The sequence below is a fragment of the Heliangelus exortis genome, chromosome 3 (genome assembly GCF_036169615.1).
Source record: "Heliangelus exortis chromosome 3, bHelExo1.hap1, whole genome shotgun sequence".
Classification (NCBI taxonomy): Eukaryota; Metazoa; Chordata; class Aves; order Apodiformes; family Trochilidae; genus Heliangelus; species Heliangelus exortis.
Window position 1 is genome coordinate 30,778,209 of NC_092424.1, and position 19,805 is coordinate 30,798,013.

A 19,805-nucleotide genomic window follows, 5' to 3' on the forward strand; every position below is an offset into this window, starting at 1 on the left:
TTTTTTAGTATTCTCTGAACACATCACAAACATATTTAATACACTGACTTCTGGGCAGCCACACAGAGGAATGGCAGGATTTATCACACCCATGCATGGCTGGGCAGTACTGCACTGCTTTCTCTAGAAATTCCCTGGTTCAGCCTGGATACTTTGCTGAAGAATGCTCTAAGGAACATGTTTGCTACTCAATATCAGGTACTTTTGTCTGCTTCTTTCCTAAATTATCTGATCTACAATGTTCTGTTACCCCTTTCTTTGGCCAAAATTATTCTGTAGGCTGGCAGACTGTATTTTGGGAATTGCTTTCTAATAGCCTCCACCTGCTTTTTTTCTGCCATTGCTGCTTATTCTCCATTGCCCTTTGTTATGCTGTCTTTGTCTTCTCATGCTCACAGTGAGTGACACTAAGCTGCAACCCAAAGACTTTTAAAGTGTCCTGCAAATGCAAACTATTCTTAACATGAAATAAACACAGGAGAAGACTTCTGACCACATGAATACCTTTAAGTGCTGGAGTGTATAAAATACCAATTGGATTAATAAAGGACACACCATCCTCCCCATCCATCTCTGGGTCATTGTCCACTGCAGCATTGCCACCTACATCAAACCAGAAGTTACCTTAACAGACTGAGGCTCATTAGCACTAAAATGCAGAAAAACATTGCAACATGCATGACTTCAGTATATTTAGGGAGGCATCCAAATGAGAAAAGAGAATAAAACAAAGTATTTAACATGTAGGGAAGACTTTTCTGAGTTGTGGCATGAACCACTGGTCTTTTATCTCTAGAACCTTAATTTAATAGCAGAAGCTTATGATCATCAATTTCTTAGCTCTGTTTTTGGCAGACTACTGCAAACTAAGGCACACCTTAATGCAGAAATTTCATCTTTAACCATTTAGATTCTGTGAAAACATATAAGCTCTTCTTAAAATTAATGTGACCAAGAGACTGTGAAAAGAGCAGTACCCAAGGGCTAAGCTCAGTACCCTTGCTGATCAAGTATAGGGTATGTGCTGTGTCAGAAAAGGGAATGAATAATTTGATATCCTTCCCCTCCTTTGCACCCTGAAAGCAGGGTGGTCCACGAGCTGAAGGAATTTATGAGTTGCTCATTTGTGCTTTATGCTCTATTTGGGCATGTAGAACATACCAGGAGCAATGTATGTACAATATATGGAACATGTTAGAAGCAGAGTATGGGCTACACATATAATACCACAAGCATGCAAAGATTCCCCCACCCCATCCAAAAATGGCTTTTCCTCTTTAACCATCTTCAGTGAAATTAAAATTATGTCATGTGAGGCATTCTGTTGGAAAAAGATGCATTACACAATAACATTGGTACAAAACATGCACTTAATAATTTAAAGTCATTGTTTGCTCTCAGAATTTCTAGTCTATCATTTAAACTGTGGAGAACCAGGGGTTAAAAAGCCCACCACAGTGCAATTGGCTGAAGAAACTATGTGGCCCAAGAGATTATGAGTTAGAGACCTTGAACCTGGCCCACACCAGTTATAATCAACATAATACCATCTGACAGCTGTCCTGAGACCTGCAGCATATGAAATTAGCTTCTTGGTGACTGAAGTCAACACCACTGTTGTTAAGAGGGGTCCTGGCTGGCATCCTGAGCCTCTGCCCCCAGAGACCACCTGTGCAGGATCAAGGCACGCTCACAGCAGGCAGGGTAGGGGAAGCTGCATCTTTCCCCTGGCATAAAGCTTGGCTGCCAGTCTCAAGGACCAAAGTCCTCAAAACACAGGTGCTGGCTGTGGGAGTACATAAGCCTGTGGCTGCCCCTTCTTCAGCACTGTAACCCTAAAACAGGAGGCTCAAGAATCACAGCAAGATCTTGATGGCTCATTTTGCAGAGTGCAGAGCCAGGATTACAGCTGAAGGGCTGACACCTGCCTATTTGTTCAAGGGCTAAATGACATAAAAAGGAAACACACAGACATACTAGAACATGACATTCAAATATGCTAGCTATAGGAGAATTCTCTATCAGCATTTTGCTGATCATTAGCACTAAAGGAGGGGAAGGGACACCTTGAACATGAAGCCACTTTACCTATATATCCTCCGCCTCCTCCACCTGAGGAGCACCCCCCTCCACCCCCTCCGAAACCCCCTCTTGTCTCCCACCCCCACTTCTTCATGGCCTGGGGGCAGGATCTTCCTCCAGTAGCACCTTCCAACAAGGATTTTCCTGACCACAGGAAGGAAGTGTTATCATCCCAGCCACCTCCACCACCTGCAGTTAAAAGAAAAAGCACAGGAAGAGGTATTTTTGTGTAAAAAATACTGCAGGGATCTGTAGAGCAAGCATTCCTTCAAAGCACCTCAGATGAAAATAAGAATCTCATGCCTTGGTTAGAAAAGGGGATGTGCTACAGTGACCATTCTGTAGGGCTTTTAACCATATTTATCTACTGCACCTCTTTTCACCTACTATGCACGGACATTGCCTACTTCCCAACCACTTTTTATCTGGCTTAAAGACCCTTGCCTTCCTCTTTGCAAAAACAACCCCACAAAAACCAAAGCCAAAAAAACCAACCTTTTGAAAAACCCCCTAGGTCAGTTCCTAAGTGGAATAAAAGGAATTTAGTGGAAGGGATCTGCAAACATGCCCCAGCCCCACTCTCAACACAGCATACTCACCACTGACTCACTTTCAGCTCTGCTGGTTGTTCAGTCAAAGGTCTCTTCACAGAGACTTCTAGCCAGGTTGCAATTGTGCTCTTTCTGCATAAGCCAGGGAAACTGAGTATGTCTAAAGAGCACTAAATAGTGCAGAAAGCAGGATGGCCACATAGGCACTGCAAACTCCCACATCAAAAAGCAAACTCTTATGAGAGATACTACATTACTTCGGGAGAATGTTGTAATTGCTGTGGCTATACCACCTCTGACACCCTTACTTAAGCCAAGTATCCTGCACTGTGGGCACTTCCTATTTGCATTTCTTATAATTCCATGTTCCTCCTGAACTGTGATTTAATGTGTTTTGCCTCACCTCCTTCTGAGGAGGAAATCAGGAGCACCAAATATTCACAAAGGTTTTCTTTAAAAGAAAAAACTTTCCTTACCTGCAGCTCCTGAATTTCCATTCAACCCTGGAATGGAGGAATCATTCTCCAGCCTTTCTGGATGAAACATGTCTGTTTTGGCCCTGTAGGCCCTGCCACCGCCTCCTGCTGCAATTATCAAGGGGACTGGTTCTCCATTCTCCATCTTAACAAAGTAAAAAACAAGGGCAGTGCTTACACTGAGTCAGACATACGGACAGAAGTTTGACCACATGCTACTTACTACATGTTGTACTAAACAGGCACCTACTAAAAATTACCATTGCATTATTCATGCACCCACATCCAAAAAATTGATGAACAGCAATGGTCCTACCAAGTTCTGCAACAGCAAACAGTGGCATCAGAAGCTCTACGAATTGTACCCACGGTGCTGATGGGTTATAATATTTTTGTGTGGTGACTTTCAACAGCTGAAATAGCTAAGGAGCACTGATCTATGTAGTGCAATATAGTACCTTCACTAGTAGAGGACTACTAGTCCTCTACACGGGAAGCTGTCGGAGCATGCACGGTTTTGTAGAATTATGTAGAAGATGGGTGATCTGAACATCTTTTAACACCTGAAAACAGTGCTTGGAATGAATACTATCTCAGATAGCACATGATAGAAAAGATCAGTTGTCCCTAGGTAGAGTTCCTAACAGAAAACACACAGGCTATTCTCAACATTTCCTGTCTTTGAACCCTTTAGGCCAAATGTGTAGCTGAAATCTAACGTTCTACAATGAGAGGTTTGAAAAAAGTCCTGGGGAGTTTACCCTTTGCTGTAGAATTACCTTTCAGGATCTCAGCTTCCATTGAAAAAAATCAATTCAAACCATTTTATTTGCAAAGGAAACTCCAAGCCACTGAACCAAGTGTGGTTACACCACGTAGCAATTCTAAGTGTGAGGGACCAACTCAGCTCACTACAGCTGTTGACTTGAAATGAAGGATAACTGGAGCTCACTTTGTCAACCTTTCCCCAGAGGTGTATAAAGGGTTCTCAGATATTTTGGGCTGCAATACTAGAGGCAAGTGGCAGGATGCATTCATGCTGAAGGTGCACAGGGACTATGTTTCCATACCTTAAATATGTAAGTTGCACCTCCTCCACCTCCACCTCCTCCTGCCCATTCATTGACACTTCTGTTCACACGTATCTCTTCTTCAATCACATTGTTCTCTCCAATGCAGACTTTCTGTATAACTTCATTAGTCTGCAAAAAGAAGACCAGTTTTGAATTCTGGTAAAAAATATCTATGCCTTTGTATACTCACAGACCTTGTAGACCCTTCATCCCAAACAATAAATTGTCCTCCAGTGAAACTGCATAAGCAGAAGCAAGTGAATGCTCTTCTAAGAGAATCTTGGCTTTTACTTCAACCTTTATAAGAAGATTTGTTGCCATTTTAATTTTGAAGCAAGATCAGTGCTGATATCTATTATCATGTAAACCAGTTCCACAAATGTTTAATGTACAAGATGTAGCATAATTCACTGCAAGTACTCCCCAGCATTAGCTATATCTGTATTTCACAATCAGGGCAGGGGAATAATTCATGTGACTTGCCCCATGTTATGCAACAGCTGATGTGATGTAGAGAGAATCAAAGTTTCTTTACTTGTCTTTCAGTGTCCCAACAGCTGGGGCCAGGCAGTCAACACACATCTATCCAGAATTAAGAGGCAATGGTGGTTCATGTAGATGTACCAGAGCAATCTTTAACCTAGGTATCCATAGCATGGACAGTGGCAATGAGCTCAGCATAGATCAGCAAGCTAATATTTATCTAGGCTTAAAGTAAGTTTTGATGTTGATCTAATGCTTATGTTGTAGCAGCAATTTTACTGTAATTAGCAGTACTTGCTAGTTCAAAGATTAGTAAAACAGCTGCAGTCCCACCTTTGATTGTAATGTTGACCTGATGCTAAAGAAAATACCTCACTAAAAAGCTTCCATATCTCCTACTAGTGTTTTTCCCTATCATCAGTTATCATGAAATGAACCTTAAGCAGACAAATCACTGAATTCACTGATTTCAAACACGACATTAAACCATCATTTATAAATACTCCTGGACTATGACCTAACTTTTGTTTTAAATTGGAGCACTGAAGTGCATGACAATCAGGACTCTGCTGTATTTCTAAGCTGTAAGCTTTGCTTCTATCTTATTTTACTGTGTATGTTCCATCTCAGTAACAATATCTCGTGCACACTGAACTCAATATCTGAACAACACTAACACAAAAATGCACAAATGATTGTTATAGCAGGATTGACCTCCCACTCCTATTTGACATTTGTATTTTCATTCAGAGATGAACTTTCTAAAAGCATCCTCAAGTTACTGATTATTCTGTTGACCATAAAATGTGTTGGAGAATGAATGGCATCCATTTTGTGCATGCAGACTTTCCTATGGAACTACACAATCTTCCTTTCCCTGGTCTTCCTTCTCCTTAATTGATATGGAGTTGGGTGGGGATGATTAATAAAATGACAAAGTCAGTGACCCAAAGGAACCACTAATTACAATTGAAGTTTTAAAAAAATCATTCATGTCAAGGACATAACCGATTACAAACCAATCTAGTAAAAGTCCTTTCTACAAGTTAATGCAATCTCTTTGCTGCAACGAAAGAATTACATTAGCACTCAATAAATTCTAAGATTACAGTGGCCTGAAATTTAATGAGTCCATATATTACAGTCAGCTGGAATGTCTCAGTTATAGATGTTAGATGGAAGTTTGAGTTAGGGTGTTTCTTATTTTGAAAAGGCTTCATATTAATAGTTTGCCTGTAGGTATGTAAAATTCCAGTTTTAACATTATTTACTTTAGCACCAAGCCATGAGAATACCTCTTCCTTGTCTAAATCCTTCAACCTTTCTCTGCTGTAACAGACTGCTAAGCTTTCATCTCTCGGATGCCAGGCATCAACAGCTGAGAAATGCACAGCACTGAAATGTCGAGCTCAAACCTGTAGGTGAAATTTCATCAGACAATTCTTAGTTTCCTCCATAAGAATCTCCTATTCCCTTATCCTCCAAAGAACGATTAATGATTAATTAAATGATTAATCGATTGTTGTGTCTGCAGATAGTGGAAGCTGCACTTTTCTGTCATGGCATTTGCAGCAACACTTGGTAAGTAATACAATGGGGCCTGAATGTTGAAGTGAGTGCAGTGATGTGCTACTTCATCTTTTCACTACTTTCACACTTTTCACACTTGCCCTCCCAGCAAAGCTGTAGCTATCCCTTGACCCATACAACCCAAGCACCTCAAGGACAATGGCTTTCTCTGTAAGCAGGCAAAAATTCATGGATTTATAGAAGGGATTAAGAAAAAGCAGAAAGGGCAAACACTTACACTAGGACAAGCATCTTCACCTTGTTGTCCCACCAAGATATACAAAGTATCATCCTTCTGGAGGTCAAAAATTCCCAGCACGGACACTCCATGGGACCGGACCATGGTGTTTTTCCCTCCTTTCCCACCAGCAGCTCCATAGCCTGAGATGCTGCAGGAAAAAAAGAAAACAAGAGTCTAGCACCTGATTTTTTCCAGGTAGGTGGAAGGTAGTAAAAGCTACTTCTGGACACTGTTTTGCACACCTGAACCGTACACAGTGTCATAGTGCTGTGCCCTGAAGACCTGACAGTAACTAAATCAAATCACAATACTTCAGGGCTGAGGGTTTAACTCCTTTCCTGTAGCACCTGGTGTGTCCCTGCCCAGCACAGTCCTGCATGCAAACAGGCTGCAAGCAGAATGAACCAGCTGTGGTCATGGTGCACGAGCACCCTGGACAGGCTGCACAGCCAACTCACTTCCAGCCAGCAACTTGCCTTAATGATGAGCATGAAGAACTCACCTTGTGATACTGCTCCCAGGCTGCCAGCATGGAGCAGTTTTGATATCAAAGCAACTACTACTGAGCATCAAATACCTCATAAAGCACATTAGTTCCCCACAATGTGACATGATTATGTTCATGTCACTGCTGATAACCAAAGCAATCATTCCTCAGCAAGGCTACACTGATGCCAGCAGAAAAAGTGGTGGATGCAGCACTGGGCTATCCTGAACATATGCTGCATGAACCTGAAGACTAAGTAGATTTGGAATAGAATTTTGTAATGGCTAATGAGGTACACTATCAGTCACAGTAAGCTGGAATGGCTAATTGGCTGCAATTAGGGGCCATATTTTTCTGTGAAGGAATAGATTTTCCATATAAGCAATGATGTCAGGAAGTTCAGAAGAGCCCACTTTGACCTCATTCAAAGGCTGCAGAGAAATAAAACCCAATAGGCTCAAGCAGCAGTAATTCCTTATTTATTAGTATTTAAACAGATGGGTTATCTTGACTTCAAGTTTTAGCAGGAACCCTTTCCTGAGGCACAACTTTTATTTAACCGTATTGGCTCTGAAGAAAGATTCAGGCCTCCCTGAGCAGATATAACCAGAATACTGGGCAGCTTTCCCTGACTTCTTCATTTTCTTTTACTATGATACTTGCAGGAACCAAAAAAGTAAACTGTGACTTTAGGAAAGATGAGGATGAGCAGAGAGAACTAGCTGTGTAAACTGGGGCTGGAGGGAAAAAAAAAATCTACCTTTTGACAGGTCATGGGAAAGATTAGAGCTAGTTCAGAGAATATGAGAAAATGCAGTGCCTAGACCGGCCAGTTTAGGACACCATTTTGTGTCCTTCTGTGCTGTGTGGCTTTAGAAGAGGGACCTGAGAAAAGAGATGACTGTAGAAGTGACAACAAATTTGGCATTCAGTAAACCAGACCAAACCTCATTTTGCAATGTGGCCACTGCATGACATCCTGGTAACTAAAATGGAAAATCATGGATTTGAAGGCTGGATCACTTGGTGGATAAGGAACAGGCTGGATTGTCACATACAAGCAGTTGTGGTCAATAGCCCAGTGTCAAAATGGACACCAGTCTCAAGTGGTGCTCCTCAAGGGTTTGTATTGGACTGGCACTGTTTAACATTTTTGCCTGCAATATAGCAGTGGAACTGAGTGCACTCTCAGCAAGTTTGCTCAGAACAGCAAACTGTGCAGTGAGGCTGACACACTGGAAGGAAGGGATGCCATCCAGAAGGACCTTGACAGGCTTGAGAGGTGGGCTTGTGCAAACTTCACAAAGTTCAACAGGGCCAAGTGCAAGGTTCTGCACCTGGCTGGAGCAATGCCACACTCAGAGACAGGCTGGGTGGACACTGGATTGAAAACCTCCCTGAGGAAAAGGACTTAGGGGCCTTGGTTGATGAGAAGCTCAGCATGAGCTGGCAATGTGCACTTGCAGCCCAGGAGGCCAAATGTAACCTGGGCTGCATCAAAAGAAGCTTGGCCAGCAGACAAAGGGAGGTGATTCTCTCTCTCTGCTCTGCTCTCATGAGACCCCACTTGGAATACTGTGTCCAGTTCTGCAGCCCCAAGCAAAAGAAGGCTATGGAGCTGTTGGATCAAGTCCAGAGGAGGGCCACAAAGATGATCAGAGGGCTGGAAAACCTCTCCTGTGAAGACAGGCTGAGAGAGTTGGGGTTGTTCAGCCTGGAGGAGAGTCCATGGACATCTTACAGCAGCCTTTCAGTACCTGGAGGGGGCTTACAAGAAAGCTGGAGAGGGACTTTTCAGAAGGGCAGGTAGTAATAGGACAAGGGGCAATGGGTTTTGAGTAGAAGAGGGGAGATTTTGGCTAGATATTAGAAAGAAATTATTTACTATGAATGTGGTGAGACACTGGAACAGATTGCCCAGGGAGTTGTGATTCCTCATCACTGAAAGTACTCAAGGCCAGGTTGAATGGGGCTTTGAGCATCCTGATATAGTGAGAGGTGTCCCTGCCCATGCAGAGAGGTTGGAACTAGAAGATCTTTGAGGTCCCTTCCAACACAAACCATTCTGTGATGATGATGATGATTATCTCATATTTGATCATAGGCCTAGATATGGGATGACAAGACCTTCTGAATGCTTAGAATGGAAGAAAAATATTATTCTTTATTGCACAAGTCATTGTTACACAATGTGCAGTCCCATGTAAGCAAACCAGATCATAGAATCATAGAATCATAGAATCATAGAATCATAGAATCATAGAATAGGCTGGGTTGGAAGGGACCTCAGAGTTCATCGAGTCCAACCCTTGAACAACTACCGCCACAGTCACTAGACCATGGCACTGAGTGCCATATCGAGTCGCTTTTTAAATGTCTCCAGGGACAACGAGTCCACCACCTCCCCAGGCAGCCCGTTCCAATGTCTGATCACCCTTTCTGTGAAAAAATTCTTTCTAATATCCAATCTGAACTTCCCCCGGCACAATTTAAGTCCATGCCCTCTTGTCTTACTGAGAGTTGCCTGGGAAAAGAGACCAACCCCTGCTTGGCTACAACCTCCTTTCAGGGAGTTGTAGAGAGCGATGAGGTCTCCCCTGAGCCTCCTCTTCTCCAGGCTGAACAGCCCCAGCTCCCTCAGCCTCTCCTCATAGGATCTGTGTTCGAGTCCCTTCACCAGCTCGGTTGCCCTCCTTTGGACCTGTTCGAGGACCTCAATATCCTTCTTGAACTGAGGGGCCCAGAACTGAACACAGTACTCAAGGTGTGGCCTTACCAGGGCTGAGTACAGGGGCAAAATGATGATTTTGTCCATATCAGAACTGGAGCATGCAGGACTCCAGTCTTCAAATGAAGCTGCCAACTGTATGCAGCAGCCTATCCAGACTTTCACAGATGGTGAGGTTTTCTAGGTGTGGTTAGCTTGTGCTAGGAGAGTTTTGTGGAAAGTTTAGCTTTGTGCCTTTGCATTTTAATAATGCATATTCGATCTCCTGTTTACACTATCTATATCCTTCTTATGCAATTATCAGGAATGTAACTTGCTGGTCTGTATTACACAGTGCAAAATGCATTGATGTGACATAAGAACTGCTTTCTCAAGAGCCCAACAGCCAGCTGGAGGATTTTATCTCTGGGTCAGGAATACTGGAGATGGCTATCAGGCTAAATTACAGGATCTATAGCGTAGCAGGCCTGCAGGGGAGAGCTAAATACAAGCAGGGTCCAGACTCCGGGAAGCCCTGGAATGGATATTGCAACTTGACATTTTCCTAGGGCTATGCTATACAGAGGGACTCTGATACCCCTTCAGCAGCCCAGAATCAGGAAGATGTCAAGTTAATTTAAGCCTGTAATTGTCTTGCCTTTCCCCCAAGCTGTGAATTCTCTACTATGGCCTTAAGAGATGCAGAAGAGAATGTCATTCATTTATATATAGGTTATCAGTGTCATTAGAGATCTATTACAGAATCTAAAAGTCTTTTAGGTCATTTACAGGACTTAAATAAGTCCCCCCTGGAGGACCCGTGGTTTATATTGTGTAGCAAAAATTGGTCTAGAGTTGCACTGGAATTCTGGCTCTTCTTGAGCTGTGATATTAAAGAAACAACAATGTTGTAAGTTTGTCGCTCTTCTCTTTTTTGGTTATATTTTATAGCATTATTTACTGAATGCCAGTCTTGAAAAAGTCTATTCACTTCATGCAGCTCACTTTTGATAGCTGGATAAAATATCATTAATGCTTTTTTCATTAACATCAATCCTTGTGCTAATAGGCACTCAGCCAGAACTTGTGAGTAGCCTAGCCTAGCCAGTTTTTAAAAATTGCTTTGCAGTAGATTTATGTTAAAGACTGACAAATATCCTCAATAGAAATATTTTTTTCAATAAAAAGAAAAAAAAGGGCGACAGTAAATTTTAACTTAAATTTGTTAGAAGCCTTCAGTAAAATGTTCTGCTATGAAATCCATTATAGCATCATTGGTTTCAATAGGGAATGTTGGATTAAAAAACTACCACTAGACATTCACTGATTCAGCAGACAGTTTTGCTCGCAAACTGATGCATGTAATGGCTTGATGTTACCATTCAGATACAGTGAGCTAACCTCAGTTGTACTTCTTTTCCCAAGAAAAGAAAAATGAAAAAATTATTGGTGAAATTTGATTAAGTTGCATTGCGATCCAATTGCAACTTTATCCAATCATCTCCCTTTAAAAATAACTCCACGGGGGGATTTAAGTGTTAGAACCCTCAGTATCACTGTACCTAACATTTATGTAGCTGGCAAACTTAAGACAAACTTAAAGATTCAACTTACCATACCTATATTCAAAAAAGTCAAGATGCTGACATATGACTGGGCCTCCTATACCAGGTGAAGAGTAGGAAAACTCATTCTGATTCCAGAGTTCAATGGATAGTGTATAAGATTATGTATGTGCTTTGCCCTGGGGAGGTCAAACCACTTGGTTTTCAGCTACTTATAGAGGTCTTGCAACTTGTAACTATTTAGTCTGAAGATTTGTCTGCGTCAGATCATTGCTTTTCCTTCTGCTCTCTTTCACCACAAAGTTGCATCTTCCAGCCAGCAGGTCTGAGACAGGAAAGGCTACAAATCACAGGATCAATGTGAAGTAAAACCTGAGCAGATCTAGACAAACTTCTGATTTACTTCATATATGCCTAGCATGTATCTGCAAACAATCAGAGATGTGTCTCTTACCTGTATGTGTTGGTTGCTGGTACTCTCCAGATCTGAATGCCTTGGAGAATCCCTTCAGCTCCCACAACCACACTGAGGTTGGAGTTCCTGTAGGCATTGTTGCATTGGCTCTGAGTTGGGCCATAGGGTCCACTGGCACCACATGTTGTGAATAACCAGTGATCTGAAATGAGGACATATACAAGTCATGATTTGAACATCCAAAGATCAAGTAGATCTTCTTTTTATTCACTCTTCCTTGTCAGATGAAGAGAAGAACGTGGCCACTGAGGTTTTAGCCAAAACCAATATAAAATTCTTTTAAGAGATGCATAGTGCTATGTATCTCAGTATTTGACTGCTTTTTATCTACAGCTCCTGAAAGCCTGTGTGAACACAGTTTTACTTTTTCTAAGCCCCAGCAAGGCAAACATCACAGAAAAGAGTGAAATGCAACACAGACCACCCAGTTTTGGGGTCTGCTCTCTGGGCTGTTAAAGTGTATGCTCATAACCTCAAGACTGGTGCATTTTAGCCCTTTCAGCTGCTAGTTTTATATGGGAAAGTAGCTGTTAACTAGATAAAGGCATGTATATACAATATCATCATATTATACAATAAACCATTTGTATTTTTAACAATTTTTTTCTCACAAGAGATTCAAGTTAATATGCAGAAGGTAAAACACCTAAGTGAGTTCTGTAAAATGAGCATTCAGCTCTATGTTTTAAGCCAGATCTGTGGGTGTAAATCAATGCATTCCTGTTACAGACATTGTCATCAACTGGAATCACTAACCCTGTACCAACAGATTTCTAGAACAAGTTATGTTAATCTGTGCCTCAATTTATTTATTTATATATTTAAAAATTTGAATATGTGATGCTGAAAAAATGTTATTCTTTTCCTTAAAGATTCATTACTAGGGCCAGTACAGTTCCAAGACCATAATACTCTTGTAAAATACATGCTAACACATTTGCTAGTATATAAGGAAATTTGCACCTGTATATGCAAACAAACCTAAGATCTAGATGGCAAATAAGTGGATAAAGCATTTTTTGTGCACATTATATGATTTATCATTCATGCTGATTACCAAGCGATTATACACAACCTAATAAACTGTTAGTTGATTCCACTGCTGTTAATCAGAAAAGATCTAAAAACCATTATTTCTAAAAATGATGTTGGGCCAGCCCTCCTTATGGTTTTCTCAAATGGCACCCCCAGCTTCCAGTAATGCAGTGCAACACATGCAGTCTATCTCAGAGATGGTACTAATTAGCTCAGATAAAGCATTTTCTTGAGCTGCTGCTTGGAATTCAGAGTCATTGTCTAGATTTGACCTAGAAATGATGGTCTACATGTGTCTGCATGAGAGGGGCCAGCAGCTCCCCTATCACTGTTACTGGAAGAGTTCACCACCAGAAACACAAGAAACACATTAGTTTAGCCAGGCACAAAGTTTGAATTACTTTTTTGAATTGCTTTTTCAGAAAGTAATCCTGAAGTTGAGCTAGATTTCTTCCCATAAAAGAAAGTCCAGTGCATGAAATCAAATAATCTGGCAGGACTATAAGAAATAAAGTGGCTGGTATTTCTGAAAAACCTTTGTAATAGAGTCTTGGTTATTCTAAAAAAGCTATGCAAAACTAATACTTTTTGAAAGCTTTCCAAACTGCTGCTGAGAGAATAATCTCTTTCTTATTGCAAAATCTACACCATCCCTCCTCAAAACCCCTGCAAGAGTCCTCTAGAGATTTTGATACTTTTACTAGTTTTATATGGATACTTACATACTTAGTTTACTTATTTCTCCAACCCTTCTGCAAGTGGCAATATACAATCTCAAAATTAGTGGATAGCAAATGGAAGAGTTCCCCTGCCATCCTCTGCCTCCAGTGTACCCCCAAAATATAGATAAGGGGGGATAGGCATCTAAGAAACTAAGGTCTAAAAGGTTTGAAAGCAAAATGCTTCAGTAGCTCTTATATCAACAATCCTGCACCAGAAATTACTTATGTTTACTCTTGCAACAAACAAACAAACACCTGAAAATCAAAGCAAAATACCACACAAAATAGAAAACAAGAGACTCATTCTGTCAGCTATCACAGTAATTTAATATTGCAATACCCCAGTGGGCTAAGCCACCTGCATAGAAACATATGTTTAGTAAAGCATGCAGGTAAGTGCCTTTGTTTGGAACAATAAGAAGCCATTTGGATGTCTACAGTGAAACATCAAACACATTCCCAAAGGTAGAAGCAGGTGACCTTCAAGGGGACAACAAGCCCAAAACATGAGACACTGAAAATGGAAAACTGGAAGTGAAAAAACCTAGGACAGACTACAGCATGTGCATACTCCTGCTATGGTTAAGCCTTAAATTTCTGATTTAATCCCTTTAAATAAATCTATTGCTTTGGTATCTGCTTAGCTGGCCTTGGAAAAAGTAACTCTGGACTATCACACATGTAAAACACAGCACAGCTAGACCAGAAACTGGCATCTCTTGACTCCCACTGGGTTCCAGGGACAGGGGATCAACAAACTACATCTATTTCCAAAATACTTCTTAATGGCCCTCTGTTTCCTAAAAGCCTCTTTGTCCTGGTGGAACAGAAGAGAAATGTCCTCCTGATGGGCACATGCCTTCAGATTTGAACTGAAGCAACTGGAATAACTTCTGTGTTTTCTGACTCTTGGACAGACTAGAGTAGGCTCACTTCCAGTGCAGAAGCAGTATCAGAGTAAGAACAACTGGTGCTGGTAATTTAAGATTAGTGAATGTGTATCTAAGTGCCTTGAATCTGGCTTTTGAGATCATGAAAGTATGGGGAACAAAAAACTACAGGTATGTTGTGCCAGGGATATTATGTAAGGAATAAAGAGATGACTGAGCACAGGAACTATTATCTTAGATTTCAAAAGCAGTCTTGTAATCAATACAGCAGTATGTTCAGTAATCAGTACAGCAGTATGTTCAAGATTACATGTAAAGCCTTCCAGGTTCTGCAGCTGCTGCAGTCAGTGCTACCAAACATATTTACTTCCTTTATTCAGGTAGATGGTAAACAGGAATGGGAGAAGACGTAATTCAAGAGAGCTGAGTAGTGACCTTTGCCCAAAACATAGCAGGAGGAAGTCTGGCCCGAGTGAAGGCCATGGGTAGACTGCCCCTGATTTGAATCAGAGAGGATTTCAGTAAAATCTACAGCCAGATGTTGCACAATCTTCTCATTTGTTGCTACTGCAATGACTTGCAAACAGTCATCCTCTTCTCTATATGCACTTTAATATGTGATACTGGAAGCCAGTCCAACACGTAACAGCTTTATCACTGAAGTAAACAGGACAGAATATAGCAAGGGAAGAAGTCTCCTTTCATTTCAACATAATTAGGGCAGATGGGTCTTTGTTACAATTCTGGATACAGACTAAAAAAACTTGTATTTTACAGCCTCTGCTCTCTTAAGGTTTCACAAGGCCAACTCCCAATCTGCTGATGTAACAGTACCACAAGGTCTTAAACCACTAACCCAGTAACAAAACAGGGTACTGTCCATTTTAGATAACCCACTGCTTCATTTTAAAAATTAGAATAACCATTTTCTCCTGATTCTAGAAATGACTGCAGTATGCATGATTCATGAGCTAAGAGAATATTTCTACAGGTTGCTTCATGCCACAGCAGTTTACAGTAATTGAATTTGAAACATTATTTTGATCTCTGAAGCAGTAGCACTGAATCAAAAATCCTTAAGCAGTTAGATGAGTAACACAGATATTTTTCCCTTGGTGCACAACCATGGTCTGCTGCATACTGCACAGCGTGCCTCTCCATCCTTCTGCAGTGTGCACCAGGCTAACATTGCCAGTACCTCACACTCACATGATAGGAAAAGAAGCAGGACTCCCCACTCTAAATCATCCCAAATAAGATTATACTGAGATTCAGAATTGGGGTACTACATTTTAGTGAAAAATTTATATATCAGTTCATTTCAGAGAATTCTCAGTTTCACAAGAAACACAGCAGAGGAGATATGGTCTTCTGCCTTTTCACCCACATACCTACCCTCCTCAAGCTCCTTGGCTCCTTCTTCCCAACTTTCTTTCCAAATTAGATTTACTAATATACTTACACACATAGCCATCATGCCTATTTTCTTTTGCACAGCAGAAATTCTAGTTTTTACACAGCTTGGCTAGAAACATAAAATGCACAGAAATCAAGGCACTGGATTTCAGAAATGGCAAAGTGAAGTGATGTCCTGCTCTTGGAAAATAAAAAGAACAAAACCCCATAGATTTAGAATTACTAATTCATTTGAAGCTCTGATACTACTTTGCAGCCCAAGGCAGCACCTGGTTGCTGGCTGCTGCAGGCACTGCTGCAAACAGCAACCAGAAAGAATGAAAACACTGGAGGAAAGTCTTAAGGACATTTGTACTCTGACAGAAAGGAATTGCACTGACACATATAGCACATAAACTCATAACAAAATAGACATAGGAGCTTTAGCTATGCTTCAAGGGCCTAAATGTATAACAAGGCATTTGTTAAATTAAGCTGGTTTGGAATGAGTTTCAACTCATTTCAAACCTGGATTTTACTATGATTCGATAAAATTACCAATCAAGCACCATGCTACTTGGCTTATTTTGGAACCCAGTGTAACAACACACTAGTGAAATGCATCAGTGCTTTAGAACAATGTGTAGCCAGTTCTTGGAACTTGCTGCCACAGCCTATCTTCAGGCCAAGAGGCTATCCTTGCTTCCAAAAGATTTTTAAAAAATAACATTAATAAGGACTGTAGGGTCTTACGCTTCAAGGGCAAAAGAAGCCCAGTGCTTCAGCTTTAGGAGGCAATTTCTTTTACTTCATTTTCCTTCTTTGTCTAAGGTAGACGTCATCACACTTGATGCCATGAACCAGCAGAACACTTGCTTCATCTTCACAAGCTCATTTATAATACTTTGACAATATGGGAAATGAGAGGCTTGCAGGAAATTGCATATCTCAATCTTCACTAAAATCTGGCTGCCATTGGCACTATGATACATATGGAGGGATACACCACTTACACGGTGCATGAGCAATCTCACTTATGAATTACCAGTAATTCCAGGGTTGGTTTTTGCCAAAAAGGCTGTAGGCAAGATCTACTACAAACACATATAGGAAACCTGTTGTGTGATATAAGGAAGAAAAAACCTTTCATTTTTTCTTTGGTTTCTGTTGTTTAAGTGTCCCTGTGAACAGTAATTTGAGATTATTACCTTTTCCAGGACTAAGTTTGCCAGGGATAAACGAGGCAGGGGGGAAGTTTGAAAGATGATGGTAAATGGCAGAAATAGGTTGTACTCACAGTCCCAGTCCTTGAACTGTAAAATGTGTCTACATAATGATATTAGTGGGATATAAAATTATCATAATAATTAGTGTGTCTTGCCAGTAATACCAGAACCAGTTGCACAGGTATGGCTAGACTAAGAGGAGCCTGGCTTTTCAACTATTTATGGAGCTACTGTTTCAACCTCTGTCTTTACATTTTCTATATGAGGGTCACCTTGCAAGAATTGGACATGTTTTTCAGGTCTAGAAGAGCATCTCTGGTGCTGACAAATGTGTGACAGGTTGATCCTGAGTATCATTTCAAGGAAATACTCAAAGCTTGATTCATGCTTCAGATTTTTCTTAAGTGCCCATGTAAAGTGAGTACTATCAGGGCACCTTTGTAGGAAATTATCTGTGGTCAGTATAACAGGGCAAGAGCATTTTTAAACAGCAATTAGGACATTTTTGGTTTGGTTTGGTTTGTTTTTTATCTGCCTTCTGGAACCAGAAAAAAAAAAAAAGATTTATCTTTTCTTTTGCGTTCCAAAAACATAGCTGGAGTATTTCATCATGTGTCAAGTAAGACGTGTCACTAACTTTTTGGAATTTGTTGACAAAGTATAGTAGAAATGCATGTTGTACAGCAAAGATCAAGTTGGGTGGAGGTGAGAAAATTATTACAAAAGCTTCCTGAGATTTACAGCAGTTTCTGTACAATTTAAATTGCTATTCTTAAGAGTGGGCAGCTCTAAAATGTAGGTCCAAAATGTGTGGATTACCCTGTTTATTTCAAGTGAATGATTAACTCTGGAGACTACCTGTGCCAGTTCAACTTTGCAATGTTGGGATCTGGTCCTATGTTGATTTTCAGCATTGTACCTTTGCTATTTTCAATCCTACAGAGAGCAAACACTGCAATAAAGGAATTCATGCCTACATAATCCGAGATCCTGCCATCTGCCTCTGAACACTTTCTATCACTGTTCAGGATGCTCCTTTTGTTGAGAGGAGGGCACTGAACTGTTATTCACTGTGTTAATTGATGCTTAATTCAAAAATACAATTCTGCTAATACCTTTATTGAATTATGCCAACAGTTCAGTTAGTATAATTGCACACAAAGAGCAACCAAATGTAATTTTCTTTTACTTAATACTCGCTCACTTTCAGCTCCTTCATCTGATTAACTAATGTGACTCAGAGTTCTTCTGAGAAACAGACATGTAAGTACTCGTAAGAGGACTCTCCCTGGTGCAAAAGACAAAACCCATGCAACCACGAAACATTGTGAGGAAGAAACTGGAGCTGAAGGAAAACAGTAATTGAGTCTGGATGAGTAAGTAATTTTATGACAGTTTCCATGCAAGAAGCCACAATGGATGGTGGATACGTAGATCAGATGGGACAAAACAATGCAAGATTTGAGGGGAACAAAGGTTAATCTTTTTGTACATTTCAAAACACACCATTTTGTGATCTGACATGAGTAAGTTGTCAGTGGGAAAGATGAGAAAGCTATCCTCATGGTATTTACAGCCTATTCAGAAGCAACAGAAATGTATAATTAAATCTTGATTGCTCTGCGAATTGTTATCTCCTATTGCCTACTGAGGATCCTATTTTGTCTCCTCCAGTTTCCATGATAGCAATTTGTTTACCTAGAGTTTCTCATTATTGTTACTGTATCTTTCTGTGCTTGAATTTCCCATATTCTGGCCTTGTCTATAAAAGGAAATAGCATTGGTTTGATATAAATTGACTTTTTAATTGGTACTTAAATTCTTTTAAAGAAATGCTATGGTTGAGTAGCTTTCAGTTTTGCTTAAACTAATACCTAATCAATGTAAAACTGAAGCCAAAGTAAGCTTGGCTTACATCAAAATAAACTGCACAGATGTGCACTGATTCTAGTTCTACTGAACTGGTTTCAGCCCTGCTATATGCATATTTTCTTACAACTTTTCTTCAGGCTCCTTTTAGAATCAAGTTTCACCTGCAACCTTCCAGCAAGAAGCTGTCGTGCCAGCAAGTAAGATGGTGTTAATGAATTGAAAAGGAAAGCATCTGCATTGCCTGATGATCTTCTGTCTAATGGCTACTTTACTGCAAGAAACTGTGACTTGAAACCTACAAGAATCTTACTGTGTTGGTGCTGGTCAAGAAACTTGAGAGAGTTATCCCACCACAGTAGTTCCAGACATTTTGGGTCTTATTCTCTACACAGTGTGTCCACCACCCCATGTGTGACACATGCCAGCGGTTAATAGATTTCTGGAAGCTTTAGGATCTTTCACAACGTGGCTGCATTATGTGTTTTGAACATTCAGTGTACATATCCTGGGGGCATGCCAAGCCATAATAAGCAATGGCAAGGCTGAAATAATCCACTGGGTACAGGGCCTGAGAACAGGGAGGACAGAGAAGCTGGTGGTGATGACTATCACTTCTCCTGAAAATGGATTTCCAAGCACAGGCAAGACCAGCAGGAGCACGTGAGAGGTTGTTCCCTTTGAAAGCAATGGAGCTTCTTTGGGTTTACTGTCACATAAACAAAGTGGCACCTGTCTTTCAGATTGTACTTCCTGCTGTGTAGGCTGAGCTGGCTTGAGGGCTTCTGGGGACATTTTATTGTCCTGTTGTCTTCTCAGCTATAGGAACACAGCTCTTTGTTTTAATATGATTTCTTAGAGAAGAAATATTATAGCCTGTGATCCATCACATAAGCCAAAGATCACATTAGCTCTAATTACTTTTGTCTGAGCTCATACTGGTCAATGAGGTATTTGGG

At 40.7% G+C, this 19,805-nt stretch overlaps 1 protein-coding gene across 2 annotated transcripts in view; it reads right to left on the bottom strand.

Annotated features, from left to right (window-relative positions):
• Nucleotides 1-19,805, bottom strand: part of ALK (ALK receptor tyrosine kinase) — a 319,245-nt gene that overhangs the window by 24,767 nt on the left and 274,673 nt on the right. Inside the window, exons 12-17 of one of the 2 annotated variants that reach the window (XM_071739847.1) lie at nucleotides 11,689-11,851; nucleotides 6,473-6,623; nucleotides 4,180-4,311; nucleotides 3,110-3,254; nucleotides 2,089-2,271; nucleotides 505-603 (exon numbers count right to left, since the gene is read on the bottom strand). In XM_071739847.1, the coding sequence (XP_071595948.1) occupies nucleotides 505-603; nucleotides 2,089-2,271; nucleotides 3,110-3,254; nucleotides 4,180-4,311; nucleotides 6,473-6,623; nucleotides 11,689-11,851 (873 nt within the window). Of the gene's footprint in view, nucleotides 1-504; nucleotides 2,272-3,109; nucleotides 3,255-4,179; nucleotides 4,312-6,472; nucleotides 6,624-11,688; nucleotides 11,852-19,805 lie in introns of those variants that run through there. The other variant, XR_011725101.1, reaches the window with a different exon arrangement.